Source organism: Schistocerca nitens, chromosome 11 (assembly GCF_023898315.1).
Source record: "Schistocerca nitens isolate TAMUIC-IGC-003100 chromosome 11, iqSchNite1.1, whole genome shotgun sequence".
In the NCBI taxonomy this organism is placed as follows: domain Eukaryota; kingdom Metazoa; phylum Arthropoda; class Insecta; order Orthoptera; family Acrididae; genus Schistocerca; species Schistocerca nitens.
The window spans coordinates 48,636,280-48,656,359 of record NC_064624.1 but is presented as its reverse complement, the minus strand read 5'-3'; the positions used below and the strand labels follow the sequence as shown (position 1 = coordinate 48,656,359).

Genomic DNA, 20,080 nt, shown 5'->3' with positions numbered 1-20,080 from the left:
CTCTCCCCCCTATGCTCACTCTCCCCCCAGTCTTCCCTCTGTTTCCATTTCTTGCGCAGCATTCTCACACCAACAGGGATGTGTGTGTGGATGTGTGATAGTGATTGAAGAGCCATGCATTATTTCATCTCATTTCAGGCCATTTCTTTCTAACATTTTCTTGCAAGTGTTGTTGACACATGTCGATAGCACAATCAAGTTTGTCTCCGTGGCACAGATTCATGTTGAACTAATCACCTGAAGTAAACGAAAACTGTAAGCCTGTCCTTCACATTTCACCTAACCTGACAAACTATTTTTGGTATTTGAGAATTGTTCCTAGATTGAACCTTGGTTTCAACATCATAAAGAGAGACCTACACCACATCACAATTTATGATCCTCTTGAACATCATGTCATTCTCGTTTGCCAGATTCAAAAGCTCTTCACGGATTATGAGGTTAACGTCTTCCTGGTCTTGACTCGAACTGTGGGATGAAGTTGGCAGCAACATGATGCATTCCAAGATGCTGTGTTAGGATTTCATGAAATGATCCAACAGAAATGTTTGTCTTCTGCAATCTCTCTGACAGTCATTCTTCGATTGGGATGCGCAATTTCGTTCACGCTTCTGACATCAGCATCACTGGTACATGTTGTGAATGGTATCCTGAATGAGGGCCCTTTGTAAAATGAGTCCGGCCACATTTAAACTATGTTAACTATTCGTAAAACTGAATATAGCTTAAGCACTGACCACCATAGGGTTCATGCAGCAGTTGTGTCTTTGTAAAGGTTTTCTTGATTTTCATGCAAAATTTAATGCAGGATCATAGATTTTCTGACTCTGCCATCTTGAAATTCGCAAACTGTGTGACATATTCTACTCAATACACCACTGAACAATAACAGACATAAAACAATGAATATTCTGGCACACCCACATTAAACACAAGCATGTGCAGGGATGCCAACTGCATTTCGCTCAAAGACGCCATTGGCACGAAATTACGAATGTTATGGAATTTTTTGAACAGACCTTGTATATGGCAGCTCCACCTCTCTCCATAATGTGTCTATTTACATATGCTGAAACCTTACACCCACCTACATTTATCTTCTCCACGTCTTTGGTGATATCGTGTTTACACAGCCATGTTACATCTTTTCCACTCTGCTTCTAAATCTTCTAAACAAAAAAGAAGCTCATCTGATTCAATGTTTTAATCCCGACATTCTGATGCGATGGTCTAACATTATTTTTCACTATACTTTCATGAGAATGTGTAGTGCCCACCTGTCTGACATTCTCATTAAGCTTAATTTCATTCAGTGTCGAATCATTGGACACTGATCTTAGCCTTAAAAAAGAGGTACTTCCCTGAGTTTGAGTACTCCGCTTAAAAATTTAGCTATCATCACTACCAATTTACCCTTTTCTTTCCTACTGAGATGCAGGCCACACCTTGTGAAGTCCCACCTGCTAATAGTATCAATAGGAACTAAAGGCATACCTTACAAAGTAGCTGCCCAAAGCAGCTGATCTAACTCAATATTGACCTTATTGACCTTCCTGACAAAACTGTTAAGTTGGGGCAAACCTAACCCCCATGAAAGCAGGAACCAAGCCCACGTTTGTAAGATTGGGTGCAGATGATATTTTTAGCAGGTTGTACTCAATTTGTAGACCCGACCCATGTCAATACTGGTTCCAGTTCCACCCATTATCACATCGTCTTGCTTTGTGAAACCCTTGCACAATGATCCTTCATTCTCAGTCACTAGGCTAAGACATGCACTGGGCTTGCAGAAACTTGTCACCTGTAACTTCCGAAAGAAAACAAGATTGCTTCCTTGCATATAGTTCGTGCTTCTCTACATCAGGGAGCAACAATTGTGGTTCAGAGGGTTATGCCAGTTTTCAAAGCCTTCATCTTCCCTCCAGTTTTTGGATGTCAATGAGCACCCTTTGGCCTATTTTTTGGCTTGGTCCATGTCTCTAAGCTCATACTTTTGCCACAGTGTCATTTCCACCATAGGTGCCTTCGGAATAGCATAATAAGCAATGGGTACCGGACAGACATGGTCATATGGTAATGCTGTGCTTAATTCATGCTGCTGTTGGCATGGCTTTGCAAATTTTTTTTTTTTTACACTCTCTATCCAACATTCACTTGTGCACCCTGAAAGAAGCATATGTTTGCTAAGAGAGCAGTGATTTTCATTGATTAGTATGGCAATTTTTATTTCTGAGTTAAGATGACTTCGTTCCAAAACACACATAGCCAGCACATAGTGTTATACTAGGTAAACGGATTTCTTTATGACCTTAAAGACTAAGCGAAAAGAGAGGAAATCTTATAGCTCTGCAGACTTCAGCATAGGTATCTGGTGTTTGACCACTGAACTTTACTGAGAATATTTGCAGAAGTGCGGTCGATGGAAACCGGTGTCCAGGAAAAGGATTTCGAAGATGTGTAGAAGGATGTTCGTCGTCGTCGTTGCTGTTATTGTTGTTGTTGTGGTCTTCAGTCCTGAGACTGGTTTGATGCAGCTCTCCATGCTAATCTATCCTGTGCAAGCTTCTTCATCCCCCAGTACGTACTGCAGCCCACATCCTTCTCAATCTGCTTAGTGTATTCATTTCTTGGTCTCCCTCTACGATTTTTACACTCCACTGTGCCCTCCAATACTAAATTGGTGATGTGCCACAAACTCCTCTTCTCCCCAATTCTATTCAGTACCTCCTCATTAGTTATGTGATCTAGCCATCTAATCTTCAACATTCTTCTGTAGCACCACATTTCGAAATCTTCTATTTTCTTCTTGTCCAAACTATTTATCGTCCATGTTTCACTTCCATACATGGCTACACTCCATACAAATACTTTCAGAAACGACTTCCTGACACTTAAATCTATATTCGATGTTAACAAATTTCTCTTCTTCAGAAACTTTTATCTTGCCATTGCCAGTCTACATATTATATCCTCTCTACTTCGACCATCATCAGTTAGTTTACTCCCCAAATAGCAAAACTCCTTTAATACTAAGTGTCTGATTTCCTAATCTAATTCCCTCAGCATCACCCGACTTAATTCGACTACATTCCATTACCCTCGTTTTGCTGTTGTTGATGTTCATCTTATATCCTCCTTTAAAAGACACTGTCCATTCCATTCAACTGCTCTTCCAAGTCCTTTGCTGTCTCTGACAGAATTACAATGTCATTGGCGAACCTTAAAGTTTTTATATATTCTCCATGAGTTTTAATACCTACTCCGAATTTTTCTTTTGTTTCTTTTACTGCTTGCTCAATATACAGATTGAACATCATCAGGGAGAGGCTACAACCCTGTCTCACTCCCTTCCCAACCACTGCTTCCTTTTCATGTCCCTTGACTTATAACTGCCATCTGGTTTCTGTACAAATTGTAAATAGCCTTTCGCTCCCTGTATTTTAGAATGTGAAAGAGATTATTCCAGTCAACATTGTCAAAAGCTTTCTCTAAGTCTACAAATGCTAGAAACGTAGGTTTGCCTTCTCTTAATCTAGCTTCTAAAATACGTCGTAGGGTCAGTATTGCCTCACGTGTTCCCATATTTCTACGGAATCCAAAATGATCTTCCCAGAGGTTGGCTTCTATCAGTTTTTCCATTCATCTGTAAAGAATTCGCGTTAGTATTTTGCAGCTGTGACTTATTAAACTGATAGTTCGGTAATTTTCACATCTGTCAACGCCTGCTTTCTTTGGGATTGGAATTATTGTATTCTTCTTGAAGTCTGAGGGTATTTCGCCTGTCTCATACATTTTGCTCACCAGATGGTAGAGTTTTGTCAGGACTGGCTCTCCCAAGGCCATCAGTTGTTCTAATGGAATGTTGTCTACTCCCAGGGCCTTGTTTCGACTCAGGTCTTACAGTGCTCTGTCACACTCTTCATGCAGTATCGTTTCTCTCATTTCATCTTCATCTACATCCTCTTCCACTTCTATAACATTACCCTCAAGTACATCGCCCTTGCATAGACCTTCAATATACTCCTTCCACCTTTCTGCTTTCCCTTTTTTGCTTAGAACTGGGTTTCCATCTGAGCTCTTAATATTAATACAAGTGGTTCTCTATTCTCCAAAGGTCTCTTTAATTTTCCTGTAGGCACCATCTATCTTACTGCTTGTGAGATAAGCCTCTACATCCTTACATTTGTCGTCTAGCCATGCCTACTTAGCCATTTTGCACTTCCTGTCGATCTCATGTTTGAGACGTTTGTATTCCTTTTTGCCTGCTTCATTTACTGCATTTTTGTATTACCTCCTTTCGTCAATTCAATTCAGTATTTCTTCTGTCACCCAAGGATTTCTACTAGCCCTCATCTTTTTATCTACTTGATCGTCTGCTGCCTTCACTACTTCATCCCTCAAAGCTACCCATTCTTCTACTGTATTTCTTTCCCCTATTCTTTTCAATTGTTCCCTTATGCTCTCCCTGAAACTCTGTACAACCTCTGGTTTAGTCAGTTTATCCAGGTCCCATCTCCTTGGATTCCCACCTTTTTGCGGTTTCTTCAGTTTTAATCTGCAGTTCATAACCAATAGATTGTGGTCAGTCCACATCTGCCCCTGGAAATGTCTTACAATTTAAAACCTGGTTCCTAAATCTCTGTCTTGCCATTATGTAATCTATCTGTGATACCTTCTCGTATCTCCAGGATTCTTCCATATATACAACCTTCTTTTATGATTCTTGAACCAATTGTTAGCTATGATTAAGTTGTGCTCTGTGCAAAATTCTACCAGGCGGCTTCCACTTTCATTTCTTAGCCCCAATCCATATTCACCTACTACGTTTCCTTCTCTTCCTTTTCCTACTATCGAATTCCAGTCACCCATGACTATTAAATTTTCGTCTCCCTTCACTATCTGAATAATTTCTTTTATTTCATCATATATTTCTTCAATTTCTTCGTCATCTGCGGAGCTAGTAGGCATATAGACTTGTACTACTGTCGTAGGTGTGGGCTTCGTGTCTATCTTGGCCACAACAATGCGTTTGCTGTGCTGTTTGTACTATATTGAAATTTCTTGACTATGGCGACTCTCCTACAAGGAAAAATGTAGATGATGCTGTAAATTGTAAGATAGCTTTCACAGGGTGTCACCAATCAAGGGGAAGAATCCTGAAACCTTTGGGATACACATACAACAAATGGAATGACGAAAGATGCACCCCAATAGAGGATCTGATAGTGTAGTAAATAGTACTACTTCTCTGAGATAAATTCACAGCCTCAGGAAAGGAAATAATTGTTTCTGTATTATTTATTTTGGTCAGATGTGGCTCAATCAAAATAATGCACTAAACATATGACAGTTCAAAAAGAAATAATAGAATGAAAGTACTGTATGGCAAAGGAAACTCGCTTACTGTCATGTAGGATGATCCAAATATGGCTTTACCAAAAGCTATTATTTACATGCCCTAAAACCAATGATTATCATGAAGAACTTAGCAGCGGCGTATTTCAATCCTTGTGTTTACCTTTATTGAGTCTATTCAATGAGGACTGTCTGATTGTCATCGACAATGCCAGTTACAATTCCACAATAAAGGAGAAATTTCCTAGTTAAAGAACAAAGGAGGAGGAAATTCCATATGAGCTTGAAGAGGAAAGTAAATTTAATGCTACTATCCTAAGGTGGAGGTTGTCAGGTGTTGTCAGGTGTCATTGCCATCTTTATAATCGATATGAACTTCACAGCTTAGCAACAGAAATGGAACACACGATTGTGATACTGCCCTATTAGTGCAGAAAAGGTGGACAGGGTATCATTGAGCGGAAGGGAAGGGGAATGAAGAGGCAAGGGGAGTGGAGGGAGAAGAAAAGCAGAGGAGAAAGGTAGTGGAATGGAGGGGCAAGAGGGAGGGGACTGTGTGAGTAGAGGGGAGGGGGTAATTAGAGGTCATAGAGGGGACTCCATACGTTAAAATTAAAGACAGTATGAAAAATATAGAAACAAGAAAAATATTGTGTAGAGTGACGTATAGAAACATGTGTCTGTGAGCTTAAACTAATTGATTGTAGCTGTGTATAGGTCCCCATTGGGAAATTTCCAGCGATTTCTGAAGTACTTGGATTCTTTATTATGCCATTGGCAGTCAGAGAGAATCACATTATTGTTTGTGGGGTTTTCAATTTAGATATTCTGAAATAATCTGACAGAAAGAAAGACTTTGAAGTATGACTTCTTTCAATGTGACATTGGTTATTGGTTTTGCTGCATAGGTAGTACAGGAAAGCAGCACTCAGAGAAATTCATATTTAAGTGGAAGAATGCAGAAGGTTGAAATTAACAGTAGAGATAGTGTGCGACTGTAACTGGGGAAGTATCAAGAATGGTGTTCCATGGCGTTCAGCTTTGTTCCCCATTTTTTCTTAATATGTATTAACGACTTCACACTCTATATTCATGAAGATGCAAAGCTAGTTATTTTTCTGATTATACTGTAATCACACCCAAGAAACAAGAATTAGCTGAGGAAATTTTGAATTGTCTTTCTGGAAATTATGAAGTTGTTGTCTGCAGATGGTCTCACAATAAATTTTTAGAAAACACAATAAATACTGTTCTGTGCAGTAAATAGCATAATACCATTTCTTAAATATAGATTTTGATCACAAATCTGTTGCTAAGCAGAATATTCGAAATTTCTGGGTGTGTGCATTGATGAGAAATAAATTTGAAGGAGCAAATCGATGAGCTGATGAAACATTTCAGTTCAGCAACTGAAGCTATTAGGGTTATTGCAAATTTTGGTGACAAACATATCAGTAAATTAACCTGCAACGCCCATTTTCATCCACTGCTCTCATATAGCATCAAGTTTTGGGGAAACTCATCATTAAGAGAAAAAGTACTCATTGCACAAAAGCAGATTAATAGTTGGAGAGCACCCAAGATAACCTTGTAGACACTTATTTAAGAAACTTGGGACATTCGCAGTACTTTCACAATACGTACGTTCACTTACTAAATTTGTTATTAATGACGAATCACAGTTCAAAGATAATAGCAAAGTGCACTGGGCTAAATCTGACTTGGGCACAGGAAGAGATGAATTATGCTGCCACAAAAATCTTTGATTGTCTACCAGATAGCCAACCAGCATCTAAGAACAAATCAAAAGAATTTATGAATGATGATGTTGTCTCCTCAGTAGATGAGTCTCTAAATATGAAATACTTATTGTAAAAAAAATTGCATTGTGTTAAGAAACCTAATGTTAAACTGAAAAATTCCACATTACAAAATGTCATATACATGATCTGTGGATCAGGTGTTAATGTAATGCAATGTAGTGTAATATCATGAAACCAGGCAAGGACTGTAAATTACTCTATAGTTACTATAATTTGTATCTTACCAGCTGTAAGCAGAATCATGTTGATAGGTGGGTCAGCATATGGTTTATCTGGGTGACAGACTGCAAGAAACAGAGTGACTTCTTATGATTGCTGGAATGCACTAACCACCTGTATGCCACTGCAACATTTCGGCAGTGCGTATTTTATTTGCTAGGTCATTGCCGCTCCCATCATTAAAATCTTTTTAAATTTTTTTTTAAAGTTTTAACCACTGCTTTCACCAGATGACAGTATATTGGATGTGAGTGGTAGGCAGTGGCTACAGGGCAATGTTCAACATTACTATGTTATAAATGGCGTATGTGAGTACTTTGTTGTTTCATTCAAAAAACTGGCTATTTAAAAGAACACCTCAGAATTGGGGATCAAATAGTTTATATGAGCTCATAATATATTATTTTTTGTACAGATTGCCTGAGGATGCACCGATAACTGGTGCGAAACCAGTCACAGATTTAATAAAAATCATTCATACAGTCAGGGCGGAATTTTCTTTGAAAAATTGTCGAAGTTTGGCTGTGATTGCCCACTCTACAAACCAGTCTGATAAATTAAGTCTGGAATGGTCTTATTAGTTGTGTTTAGAGGACTCTAAAGTTGATAGTCAGAACTTGCCATCTGTAGATCGTGAAAGCTTCAGTCTTCTGAGTAATATCTAAAAGGGTTCACTAGACCTCTGTGCTGTGTAACTTGTCCTATCTGACAGCAGGTGTATAAGAAATGTACCTAAATGGGTACGAGACATGCAAATATTTTTTGAACACTGAGTTCAGAAATCAGTGGGATAGAATATTATGCATTAACCTGCTGACTTGGAAATTTGGATGCAAGACCATTTCATTGTTTCCTTTTTAAACTACAATTTGCAATTCATCATTGACACAATGTGTAACACCATAAGCAGTTAATACTAGTAACCAATAAAGTGAGTACCCGCAAACATTTTGATCAATCGCAAAGTAAATATATTTGATTAGACATTCAGACTAAATGGTTCTAAAGTCTATGTACCTTAATGATGTACACTGTACAGTAAACAAAGATCAGGAAAAGGTGAAAGCTTCAATCAGTGGTCCCTTAAATTTTCTCTTGACCACAAATTGTTTCCATAAAAGAATGAGAGAGTCAAGGAGGGAGTGATACTGTGGGGAAGGATGTTGAACATTAACAGTGATTTCACCTTCCTATGCATTATAACAAAAGAAATAATCTCACTTTCAACTTGGGCAGAAAGCCACACCAACATATGTAATTGAATTACTCCGTCAAAATACAGGTAACGGTGAGGGACATGCAGCCCATAGCCCAGTGCCCAGTCCCCAGTCTGTAACTTAGGAAACATACAAGGTGACAGTTATTGAACTATATGAAAAATATCGTAAATTAGTTGCAAACTACAGCGTTCACACACTTTATTCAAAATGTAAACTCCTCTACAGATATTCGGTTGATATGGCTGCCATCATTGGCGATGAAGTGGTACAGCCAAATAGCAAAATTCTGGAAGACCCACTGAAGTATGGGAACATCAGTATCGTCGATGACCATCTGAATATATGTTTTCAGCTCAGAAATGGTTTTGGGGTTACTGCTGTACATCTTCTGTTTAATATATCCATGCAAAAAGGACTCAAGTCTGTTCAGATCCGGACGAGGGATTTTTCCGATTTCCAGCAATTTTTATTTTATTTTTCAGCAAAATTTTTGTAATTTTGATTCCTAAGAACTGATATACTAATTAAAAATTTTACTGTAGCCCGCCACTGCAGAATAATACTGCAGCAATAAAACAAAAACGGGGGAATATCACCAAAATAATTCTCTTGTTACAAGGAAAATGGGCCATTCACCACAACCACCACCCGTGCACACACAAGCACCTGCTGACAACAGTGTTAAAGATTCTGCAATGCTTTGTAACAACGAACTGCTTTCAATAAGTCTCATTCCTGGACTCATTTTGATGAGTGACGTCGTAATTGCTTACATTTACAACTGGACAGGGGAAATATTGCGAATGTTTGTTTCAGAAGCGTTAATTTCAAAGTAAATTTCATTTTATGCAAGATGTAATGTTTGAGAACGTGTGATGAATTTATTAAATCATTAGATTCCCATTCAAAACTTAACGCTCCTGTCCAGCCATATGGATAAATTATGGTCCCAGAAGACCATGACATAAATCTAAATTTTGACTGCACATTTGCATTTCCACATATCTTGAAAAGGTAATACACAAAAGATAACAAAGTTTCGAGTTTAGTCTTTCATATTTATTTTAGTTCTTTCACTGATTACAGATTATGCAATAATGGTGACAGAAAGTATAGTTGCTTTTCAAAAACAAGTGTGAAGTAAGTTCTTGAGTGATCTATGTAAAAAATCAGTGCTCTACAGAACACATAAGGAATGAAGTGTCTGTGCTCGTCAGAAATATTAAGCTGCTGCATTTGACGCTGGTGCTCTTGTAACCATACCCTCGGAAAAACAGCAAAAATTTTTTCGAAAGTCAATATTATATATGAAAACTTTGCGTTTATTGTGGGTGTACTGATGTATATTAGTTTAAACCATTAACTTTTCCTATTTGTGTGTTTGCACAGCGTAACATTCATGTTGTTACTGGCTGACATGACGTTTCATACCCTCTGAATATCTGCTGTCATTGGCTGGCGAGATCATGTGACACGAGCTATGCTTGGTCGACAAAAGCACGTCACAATCTTTATTTGAGTGCTTTGGAAGCTACCATGATGTAAGTGGTGGAATTCGTGTTCATACTTTCGTGATACGAAATTATCTAGGGCATATGTTTCCACACATCAAAGAATTTTCAAAAATGCTTCGATTTTTGCTAGGTTGAGATTCCTATACTGCCAGGAAGATCTATACAGGTTTACAAATCCATAACCATTCAAGGGATTCATAAGATTTACAGCTCCTAGGGAAATGATACCATCTTTTAACATGGAAAAATGTGCTTCCACCTAGTAAAAAGTTTTCACTCTAGAAAGGGCGTTTCTAACTGGGAAATTGGGGAATTTTTTTGTCTTGTCCAGGTATACACCCTCGTTAAGGTTTCTGCCTTCCATATGAAATGAAGTGGCTATTGAGAAGAAACGCCATGCACTGGTGGTACAGTTGTTTTATCAGACCAGTAGCACTACGTTGCAGGAATATCATTGAAAGAAATGGCTGTGAAGTGGCTCTGTGTGAATTAATGTGTTGAAGAATATGTTCAAGAAATTTGAAGAAATACGTGAATTGAGTGGTGCAGCAGATTCCAATATCAGTTGGTGAAGTTGCTTTTAGCTACAGCCGACCATGCAGCAGATGCCTGTAGAGTTGTCACAGGATATCCCCCCCCCCTCTCCCTCTCCCTCTCCCTCTCCCTCTCCCTCTCCCTCTCCCTCTCCCTCTCCCTCTCCCTCTCCCTCTCCCTCTCCCTCTCCCTCTCCCTCTCCCTCTCCCTCTCCCTCTCCCTCTCCCTCTCCCTCTCCCTCTCCCTCTCCCTCTCCCTCTCCCTCTCCCTCTCCCTCTCCCTCTCCCTCTCCCTCTCCCTCTCCCTCTCCCTCTCCCTCTCCCTCTCCCTCTCCCTCTCCCTCTCCCTCTCCCTCTCCCTCTCCCTCTCCCTCTCCCTCTCCCTCTCCCTCTCCCTCTCCCTCTCCCTCTCCCTCTCCCTCTCCCTCTGCCTCTGCCTCTGCCTCTGCCTCTGCCTCTGCCTCTGCCTCTGCCTCTGCCTCTGCCTCTGCCTCTGCCTCTGCCTCTGCCTCTGCCTCTGCCTCTGCCTCTGCCTCTGCCTCTGCCTCTCCCTCTCCCTCTCCCTCACTTCTGCCTCTCCCTCTCCCTCTCCCTCTCCCTCACTTCTGCCTCTCCCTCTCCCTCTCCCTCACTTCTGCCTCTCCCTCTCCCTCTCCCTCTCCCTCACTTCTGCCTCTGACTGTCTACCACCACCACCCCACCACCTGGTCAACAGTTCAAAAGATTTTGTGGCACATTTTACATTAGTATCTCTATGTGCTGCTAAAGAAGCCCCAAGATAGGCTTCAAGTGACTTTGACCTTCATTTTTGGCATGCGGGGAAATGAGTAACTTTTGGATGGACAAAGCATATTTTGCTTTGCATGGGGCTGTGAATGCACAGAACTGTCACATATGGGTTTGTCCTCCCAAATCTTGTGCCGGAACATCCACTGCACTCAGCTTATGTGAATGTGGTGTGGTTTCACAAGCCCCTTCATTCTGTCAGCGTTTCTTGGAGACAATGACACATAATGGACCCCTTCGGTGTACAGTGACATCTGAACTTGATAAGGACCTTGTTATGCAACGCGATTCCTGCATTTCAAGAACATAACAGTGTCTGCACCATTATTTTGATGTGAGATACACTGGATATGCTGTAGGCAACTGTTAACCATCTCGTCTCATGGATACAGCATGTTGCAGAGTCGGTAGACCATTTTGAACATGTAACACCTGATAATATCCTCATAAACACACCAGAAACACCATTATCATTGCTCTGGTCGTTTTTCCTATTGTCCTGCACTGGTAACTCATTCTGGATGCTTATAGCAACATATTTTCACCTAGTGGTAGAAAGTGAAAAATTACTTTTCAGCATACTCCGTGAGGACACCAGTTAATGAACATGCTACAATGTTTTTGCATCCTGCAAAGTATAGAGCCCATATTGCAGCACCCCGAACACTGTCAGTTTAGTTACAACCACTTAGAACGCCTCGGATCAACTTCTTCTTACGAAGGCAGTGTGGATGTGTGTGATGTCCTTAGGTTACTTGGATTTAAGTAGTTCTAAGTCTAGGGGACTGATTACCTCAGATGTTAAGTGACATAGTGCTTAGAGCCATTTGAACCATTTTAATAATTACACATAAAATCTGCAGTGGTTCATATTGATCATTATTGAGTTTCGTCTGGTTATTTTTGTTTTAAACCACGTTTACTTCATCATTTCTTTCCTTCTGGTGAATATTGTAATTTTAAATTACTAACAGTTACTGAATATGTAATTTCTTATACACTTTTATGACTTGTGGCCTATAGTACTTGATTTATGGACACTCAAATATTGTTTCTTTGTTGTTTGTATATCATTATTTAACATTCTTCTCCTTACTCTTCAGATTGACTCAGAGTACTGGTGGGAGCTGTGGCATATTATGTGAAGAAACTTATCACCATGGGCTATTCCAGGATAAGTTGGTGATAGACATGAAGACGTCAACACACGAGCTGGGTCCCAATACAGAAGATGTGATTATTGATAAGGAGTGCTCAGTTGCTACCCGATACGACTGTAGTACAATGAAAACGGAATTTCATGTATATAGCTGTAATTTCTGCCGACAAAGCTTTTCTTCCAAATACAGACTCATAATGCATGTGTTTGTGCACATTGACGGTACGCAACCACCTTTGTATGTTTGTAAGTGGTGTGGTGAGGTATTTCAGAGTAATGTTTGTTTGAAAAACCATTTGAGAATGAGTGAGAATTCTGTCTTACCTGCTGGCAACCATGAAAAATATGGCTCTAGTGATCATCATCAAAGCAGTATCTTCTTGGATAGTGAGCCAGAAGTTTCTGTTACAGAACACAACGAGCAGTCTTCATATAAGGAAACTTCGAAAGCTTCAAAGAAGTCCTCTAATGACAGGCGTTACACACATGTGAGAAATGAGATGGAGAAATCAAATGATTATGGAGCTTCATCTACAGCTGTTAATGTCACTGCCCAGGCTGATCTACTTACTGCAAACAGAACCCACAAATGTGATATTTGTGGCAAATTGTTTGCTAGGTCGTGTGATCTCAAGAGGCATGCACTGATACACACCGGGAAAAGACCTCACAAATGTGATATTTGTGGCAAGTCATTCGCCCAGTTATGTCATCTGAAGACTCATACATTGATTCACACTGGAGAGAAACCTCACAAATGTGAAATCTGTGGGAAATCTTTTACTATGTTAGGTGATCTCAAGAAACACACGTTAATTCACACTGGAAAGAAACCTCACAAATGCGAGATTTGTGGGAAATGTTTTACAATGTTAGGCGATCTAAAGAAACACACATTCTTCCACACTGGAGAGAAACCTCACAAATGTGAGGTTTGTGGGAAAGCTTTTGCTATGTCAGGCAATCTCAAGAAACACACATTAATTCACACTGGAAAGAAACCTCACAAATGTGAGATTTGTGCGAAATCTTTTGCTATGTCAGACACTCTCAATAGGCATGTATTAATTCACACTGGAAAAAAACCTCATAAATGTGTTATCTGTGACAGAAGCTTCACTCAGTTGGGTACTCTCAAGACACATGCATTACTCCACTTGAGAATGAAACAAGTAGGTGTTAGTTTAAGCAAACAGGTATCCCTGGTTGGTGCTCTCAAGGCCTGTGAAATAATGGATGTAGCAGGGAGACAATAAATTTTAATGACTGTGAAATAACAGTAGAATGTGGTAGAATTGTGAAAAAATGTGTAATTATGTGTACTTTAGAGTGGTAGCAGATAAAATGACAGTATAAAAATCCATATCTGCAGCTTGAAATGCCAAGAAATTGTATTCCTAAATGTGCCTCAAACGTGAATCAAATATGTTACTGTCATTAACACTGCTATTTTTTCCTATCGATCTTGAGACAAGAGGAATCTGAATTGTGATAAATCCTTACTTTTGTCAGTAATCATAAGTAGCATGCAATATTCAGTATAAGGCCAAGGAAATGTCATGACCTTCTGATTATTATCCCTAACATAATCATCATGTATTACTTGTAACTCTGCATTTTAGGAACAATGTCAGCAATTGGGTACCCATATATTCATGGCAGTTCCTTCACTCAGACTAGTAAACTTAACACTGGAGAAATATGATTATGGCAATTATTTTACTCGGTTATGTTTTCTCAAGAGATTTCCTCTGTGTCATTAATAGTGTGTACATTTGTTCTGTTAGTACTAATCCTGTATTAGTAAATGTAACAACAAATATAACAACCTGCTCAATAGCATGATTGTCCACATTTGGAACACAATGCGTAGACAGTTCTACATGATAGGGACTTGGCAAGTTGTTTACATGTTTCTGGAAGTATGTTGCACCAGATGTTTTATTAAATATTGTTTCATGTACTTAATTGGTACTGATTGTTAAATCCTACCTCATTGGTTTTGTCCTTATCTAAGTGGAAAGTAATGCTCTCCCATTTTGAAAAATGACAAAATTATACAATGTAAACAAACTAATACATATTAGCATCCAATCTCCTAATGCTTAGTCGTAAACGAGAGTCGTGACTGAATTGTGCCAGCGTCCAAAATCTACTTAAGTATCAAATTACCCAACAGCTGCTGCTCATGCACCACTGGTTCCGTTGATCTCAATAATTCACAATATCCTGGATTACATATGAGAGAAATTTGTTAACATCGAGTATAGATTTGTGTCAGGAAGTCATTTCTGAAAGTATTTGTATGGAGTGTAGCCTTGTATGGGAGTGAAACATGGGCGATAAATAGTTTGGACAAGAAGAGAATAGAAGCTTTCGAAATGTGGTGCTACAGAAGAATGCTGAAGATAAGGTGGGTAGATCACGTAACTAATGTGGAGGTACTGAATAGGATTGGGGAGAAGAGAAGTTTGTGGCACAACTTGACTAGAAGAAGGGATTGGTTGGTAGGACATGTTCTGAGGCATCAAGGGATCACCAATTTAGTATTGGAGGGCAGCGTGGAGGGTAAGAATCATAGAGGGAGACCAAGACATGAATACACTAAGCAGATTCAAAAGGATGTAGGTTGCAGTAGGTACTGGGAGATGAAGACGCTTGCACAGGATAGAGTAGCATGGAGAGCTGCATCAAACCAGTCTCAGGACGGAAGACAACAACAACAACATAACCAATCTGAGGACAACTACAGTGACTGGGAGATGACGACACCAAGGCAACCACTCAATGTAGGTAATCCAGCTTACTTCACTCAGTGATGTAAGCAGTGTCGTGGTCAATGGTAACTTGCAATTTTCCCAAGCTAGTATTCATCAATGAAGGCGAGTCTTTCATTTTTTTTGGTAGTGTAGGCAGTCTGTTGGTTGGGTGCCAGCACAAAAGGTGTTTCAGGGAAATTAACAGGAAAGTTCAAAGCTGTTGTGTGTGTAAGTTAAATGAACAGATAACCTAATGGTGGGTGTGATACATTATAATAAGAAAGTTGAATAAGTCTACTGTTAGAGAAACTAAGAAGTCTGAAGTGTAATTGTATGGCCAGAGCAGAGAACTGCTACTATAGTTGGCTGTGCTACCAAATACGGTAATTTGTTCGCAGTCGGCATAAATAAAGGTTTGTACATTGCAACAACAGTGCAAGAGCAAGGGAGTTCTTTTGTTTCCTCTAAAATTAATGCAATTTCACAATTTGGGACAGTAGTGAGGGTAATAAAGTAGGATGCTTGTAATAAATAGTGTGAATGCACAGTTGAAATTCGAACTACATGACAGTCTGATGTGCAACCCTAGCAAACAATCAGGATATCCGATGCCAAACATTGCATTCATAAGAAGCTACACAGGTGACAGGGAAAGAGAAGGCGATAACACTCAGATTTGCAAATGGTGCAGATTATTGACGGGGATAGCTGTACAGTTAACACATCTATCGATCTTGACAGTTTTACAATACCACCAGTGCAATAATACAGCAAGGTTGATTCCTACATGGAGTTGGTCATTTGCTTGTGTACTGATGCATGAAATGAATTACTAGTTATGGTTTGCTCGAAGGTTTCAGCTGGCACTAAGTTAGGGCTGATTCTCTTTTGCAGTTTTGGCTGAATGGTAGGAGAAAGGTGTTAACATGCAACTGTTGCGTGGCTGCTGTACAACAAAATCTGTGAAGCTTTGGTTACTTCCAAAGTAGCAGTCAGTTTCCACAGTTCCCTGTGTATAGTTATTAAGTCACGCTGGATCGCGTTTTTAAGTCTCTAATATTGCCGTATTGGCACAGTGACTATATTATGGATTTGTCAGTTGGTAGCCAAAAGGTTATCCTCAGTGTGAGTGAGCCGCACATACTAGGATCTCATTATACTGTGTAACAATGAATGAAGCTTGCTGGGGAGCTTTATCACAGCTATCAGCATCAGTATGATCAGGGGTACCAAATTTTTTTTCAGCATAGCTGCACTTCTATTAAACCAAAGTTGCTGCATAGCATGGTGGAGTGGTACTGTGACTAGTTGTCCACAGGACGAACAGTGTCTGTAATGTAGTGAAGGAAAATTAAATCAGTGTGAAAAGACAAAGATGGTAGTTCATATTGTCTGGTCGTTTCTGCTTGAATGCTGCAAAAGTTAGCACTCATGTGGAGACAATTGCAACAGGGACCAAGGTTCGATGCCTCTGCAGTCAAGATGATTGATCAGCGGTATTTATAGTATGTTCTCAGGTGCTATTTGTCTTGAAACTTTGCACAAGTTTAAAAGTTTATTATTCTTTCTAAAAAATAGTGATAATTTATGTTGAGTAAGGCTGAACGTTGAGAGGACTGAATCCACAGCCAGTTGTTTTTGGCATGCTTTCAGAAAGAACAGAAGACGTCATGGCCTGGCATATTGCATATTGCAGAATTAGGTCAATGGTTAATTTACTGCGGTTGTGCTAATTCTGTACTTTGTTGGTAAACCAAATGCGAGTTTCTATCCCCACTTTTCTGAAAATCTAATGAGAATGAAACCACATTTTGGAAGTGTCCATTATATAAACTGGCATGAATATGGAGATGTTAGATTTAGGACAAGGTTGTCAAAATGGGAGCCAATAGACATACCCAGTAGTGATAACTTCCTTGGTTAGCTATGGGAAAGAATAGAGGGCTTCGCTGTTAGGAAAACGGACAAACCAGCTTCAATTGTCTGTATCGAAATTAAAGTTGAGAGATTTGTTACATTTATGTAATGCATTAAAATATAATGGAAGGTGCAATAAGGATCAGAGGTGAACTACGAAAGGAATCATGATCATCCAAGCTCATGATGGCTCAAGCAAACTGGTGTGTTGTGCACCACACAGGGTATCCTCTATAATGAACGGAAAACAGGTGTTCACAATAGTAAATTTTGTAAAAGGATTACGGTCTTGTGACTGTTGAGGGACTTAACTGGTCCATGCCAGTCCTAATTAAATTAGGCGATAAAAACAGATGGCAGAACATGACAGTAGAAAGTGAAAAACAGAAATACATTAACAGGAAAAGAGGTGACATCATGCACTACAACTATGGCAACTTAGATTTAATCATAGAGGGATGCAAAAGGAAGGGCAGGAGCTTGTTGCTAGATGAATCAGACGTCTTTCGTCTCATCAGCCTATCAAGGTGTAATGAACTTACGAGTGTTAGGAATCGAAGTGTGTGTGCTGCTGCCATACAAGATTTGTGTCATGAAGCCATAGAGTTTTATTCTGCTGCTATAAAAGTATGTCAAAGCAAAGGTGGTAAAGGAATATGAAATGAGCAGAAACGCCTATTGATAAGTCAGGTAAGTAAATGAATTTAAAGAGGCAAAACATTTAAAGTTTTTCTCAGTGATGCAGTGCTGGCAAGTAGTACATCAGCTTTGTGGGCGTGTAAAGCACTGGGTTGTGTCCAACTGTATAGCTATTTATAGTGTACTACATGTGAATGCATAACGTGGTATGTATTAGTGCAAATGAAAGGGTCACAAAAGTAACCTGTATCAGTAATGTATGCCTATCCAGATACACGGCGCTTTTGGTTAGTGACAGATTGGGAAGCACAGAGCAGCTGAACAGATTGCATGAAGCATTCTAAATCGTTCCATAAACGGAATGGAGGTCATCAGATGAGTTGGCATTCGCGTCATCAAAATAGCAGAGCCTAAGTGGCAGGTAAAACACATCACTGGAGGGACACATGAACAAAATTGTTGGTTAGTGAGTGTTTAATTACAGTATGAATGTAATTGATAACATTGGTGGTGGCCATATTGGGAAAAAGACTTCATTATTCATATTTATCTTGAAGGAGTGAACAGGTCTGAGATTTGGTGTGGTGCCAGGTGCATCAGCCAGGAACTGTTTGATAAAGGTGATTCTGTACTGCTGAATGCCACATTTTATTCAATGGAGGATGTAGATAATGTCTGAGGTCCCCTTTTGCACAATGGCGACGAGTAATGTAGGACAAGTGTTCATAAAGATCAAATGGAGGCTCCACTATTATTATGAAAATGTACTAAGCAGATATATCCCCAAGGGCAGATCAGTGTTCAAATTGTAAACAATGTGGAACATTATTACCTGTGTACGCATAGTACCCAACGCAGTGTCAGTGTCAGTGGTAGGTGAAACATTGAGGAAAAATAACATGATAGTGTAGGAATTAGATATAGTTACCCACTCTCTTTAAGTGTCTAAGAGGGAATGTTGTGTTTCATAGGTGTTTGTGTTGTGTGTGAGTGGAGCCACTAATACTGTAATTGAGGTGTTGTAGTTCTCAGTGTGCAAGTGGGGCACGTATGTTTTTATTTGACAGCAAGATGACACATGGTAAAATGGACCATAGTACAAAGATGAATCAGAAGTAATTGCTATGACCAGACCAGGGTCTCTGTGATCACTAATCACACCATGTTAGGATGACACCTCCGGAGGAACCAGAAGGCCAAGCAACATCTTCCTGCCTCTTTGCATGGGATAGATTTTGAAAGACACTAATTGCCTGTCTAGCGAGTCCCATTGGTTCCTTTCACGAGCAAATTGTTGAGCACTTAATGATGTGAAATAAACAGGAGCCTGTACATCGAACAAGGCATATCAAATTTCTCACAGTATATCATTGTTTAATGGTCTTACACCCTCATGTTAAATGGAAGTGGTTGGAAAAAAAGATGGTGTAAAGGATAGCAGTACTATTATCTTTCAGATTAGGATGCACACTGGAAGCAGTTTATAACTTGCTGGAATCACCTTTGTAGGTGTTGCAATTGAAACATACCATATTAATATCTTAAAAGAATGATCAAAGTTTCAGATAGTTTGCTTATGCAATGGTAAGTCCATAATTAACAGTGAAATGCGTGAATGGAGTGGTGATATGCCCATTGCCATGACATATGTGCCAAGATGATGTGAATAAATCATAGGTAGGGTTAGTGGGGGCCAAGATGAAGTGCTTAACGATATTCCTGTCATTGCTCAAACACTTACTCTTTGACAACTGATGTGCCAAATCATTGGAATAACATAATTGTTCTTCTGGTGACAAACAGACCCGAACTATTTGAAACAGTTAACGCAGAACAGGGAATCAGCGATCATAAAGTGGTTACGGCATCGATGATTTCAGCCGTAAATAGAAATATTAAAAAAGGTAGGACGATTTTTCTGTTTAGCAAAAGTGACAAAAAGCAGACTACAGATTACCTGACGGCTCAACACAAAAGTTTTGTCTCAAGTACAGATAATGTTGAGGATCAGTGGACGAAGTTCAAAACCATCGTAGAATATGCATTAGATGAGTATGTGCCAAGCTAGATTGTAAGAGATGGAAAAGAGCCACCGTGGTACAACAACCGAGTTAGAAAACTGCTACAAATGCAAAGGGCACTTCACACCAAACATA

The 20,080-nt window shown here is 39.5% G+C and overlaps 1 protein-coding gene across 7 annotated transcripts in view; it reads left to right on the top strand.

Annotated features, from left to right (window-relative positions):
* The window catches only part of LOC126213404 (zinc finger protein 724-like), a 108,143-nt gene extending 93,566 nt beyond the window's left edge, over window positions 1–14,577 (top strand). For 6 of the 7 annotated variants that reach the window (XM_049941127.1, XM_049941126.1, XM_049941124.1 and 3 more), the window contains one exon: window positions 12,554–14,577. In XM_049941127.1, the coding sequence (XP_049797084.1) occupies window positions 12,554–13,865 (1,312 nt within the window). In that variant the 3' untranslated portion in view covers window positions 13,866–14,577. The remainder of the gene's footprint in view (window positions 1–12,553) is intronic. The other variant, XM_049941128.1, reaches the window with a different exon arrangement.
* Window positions 14,578–20,080: the final 5,503 nt, after the last annotated feature.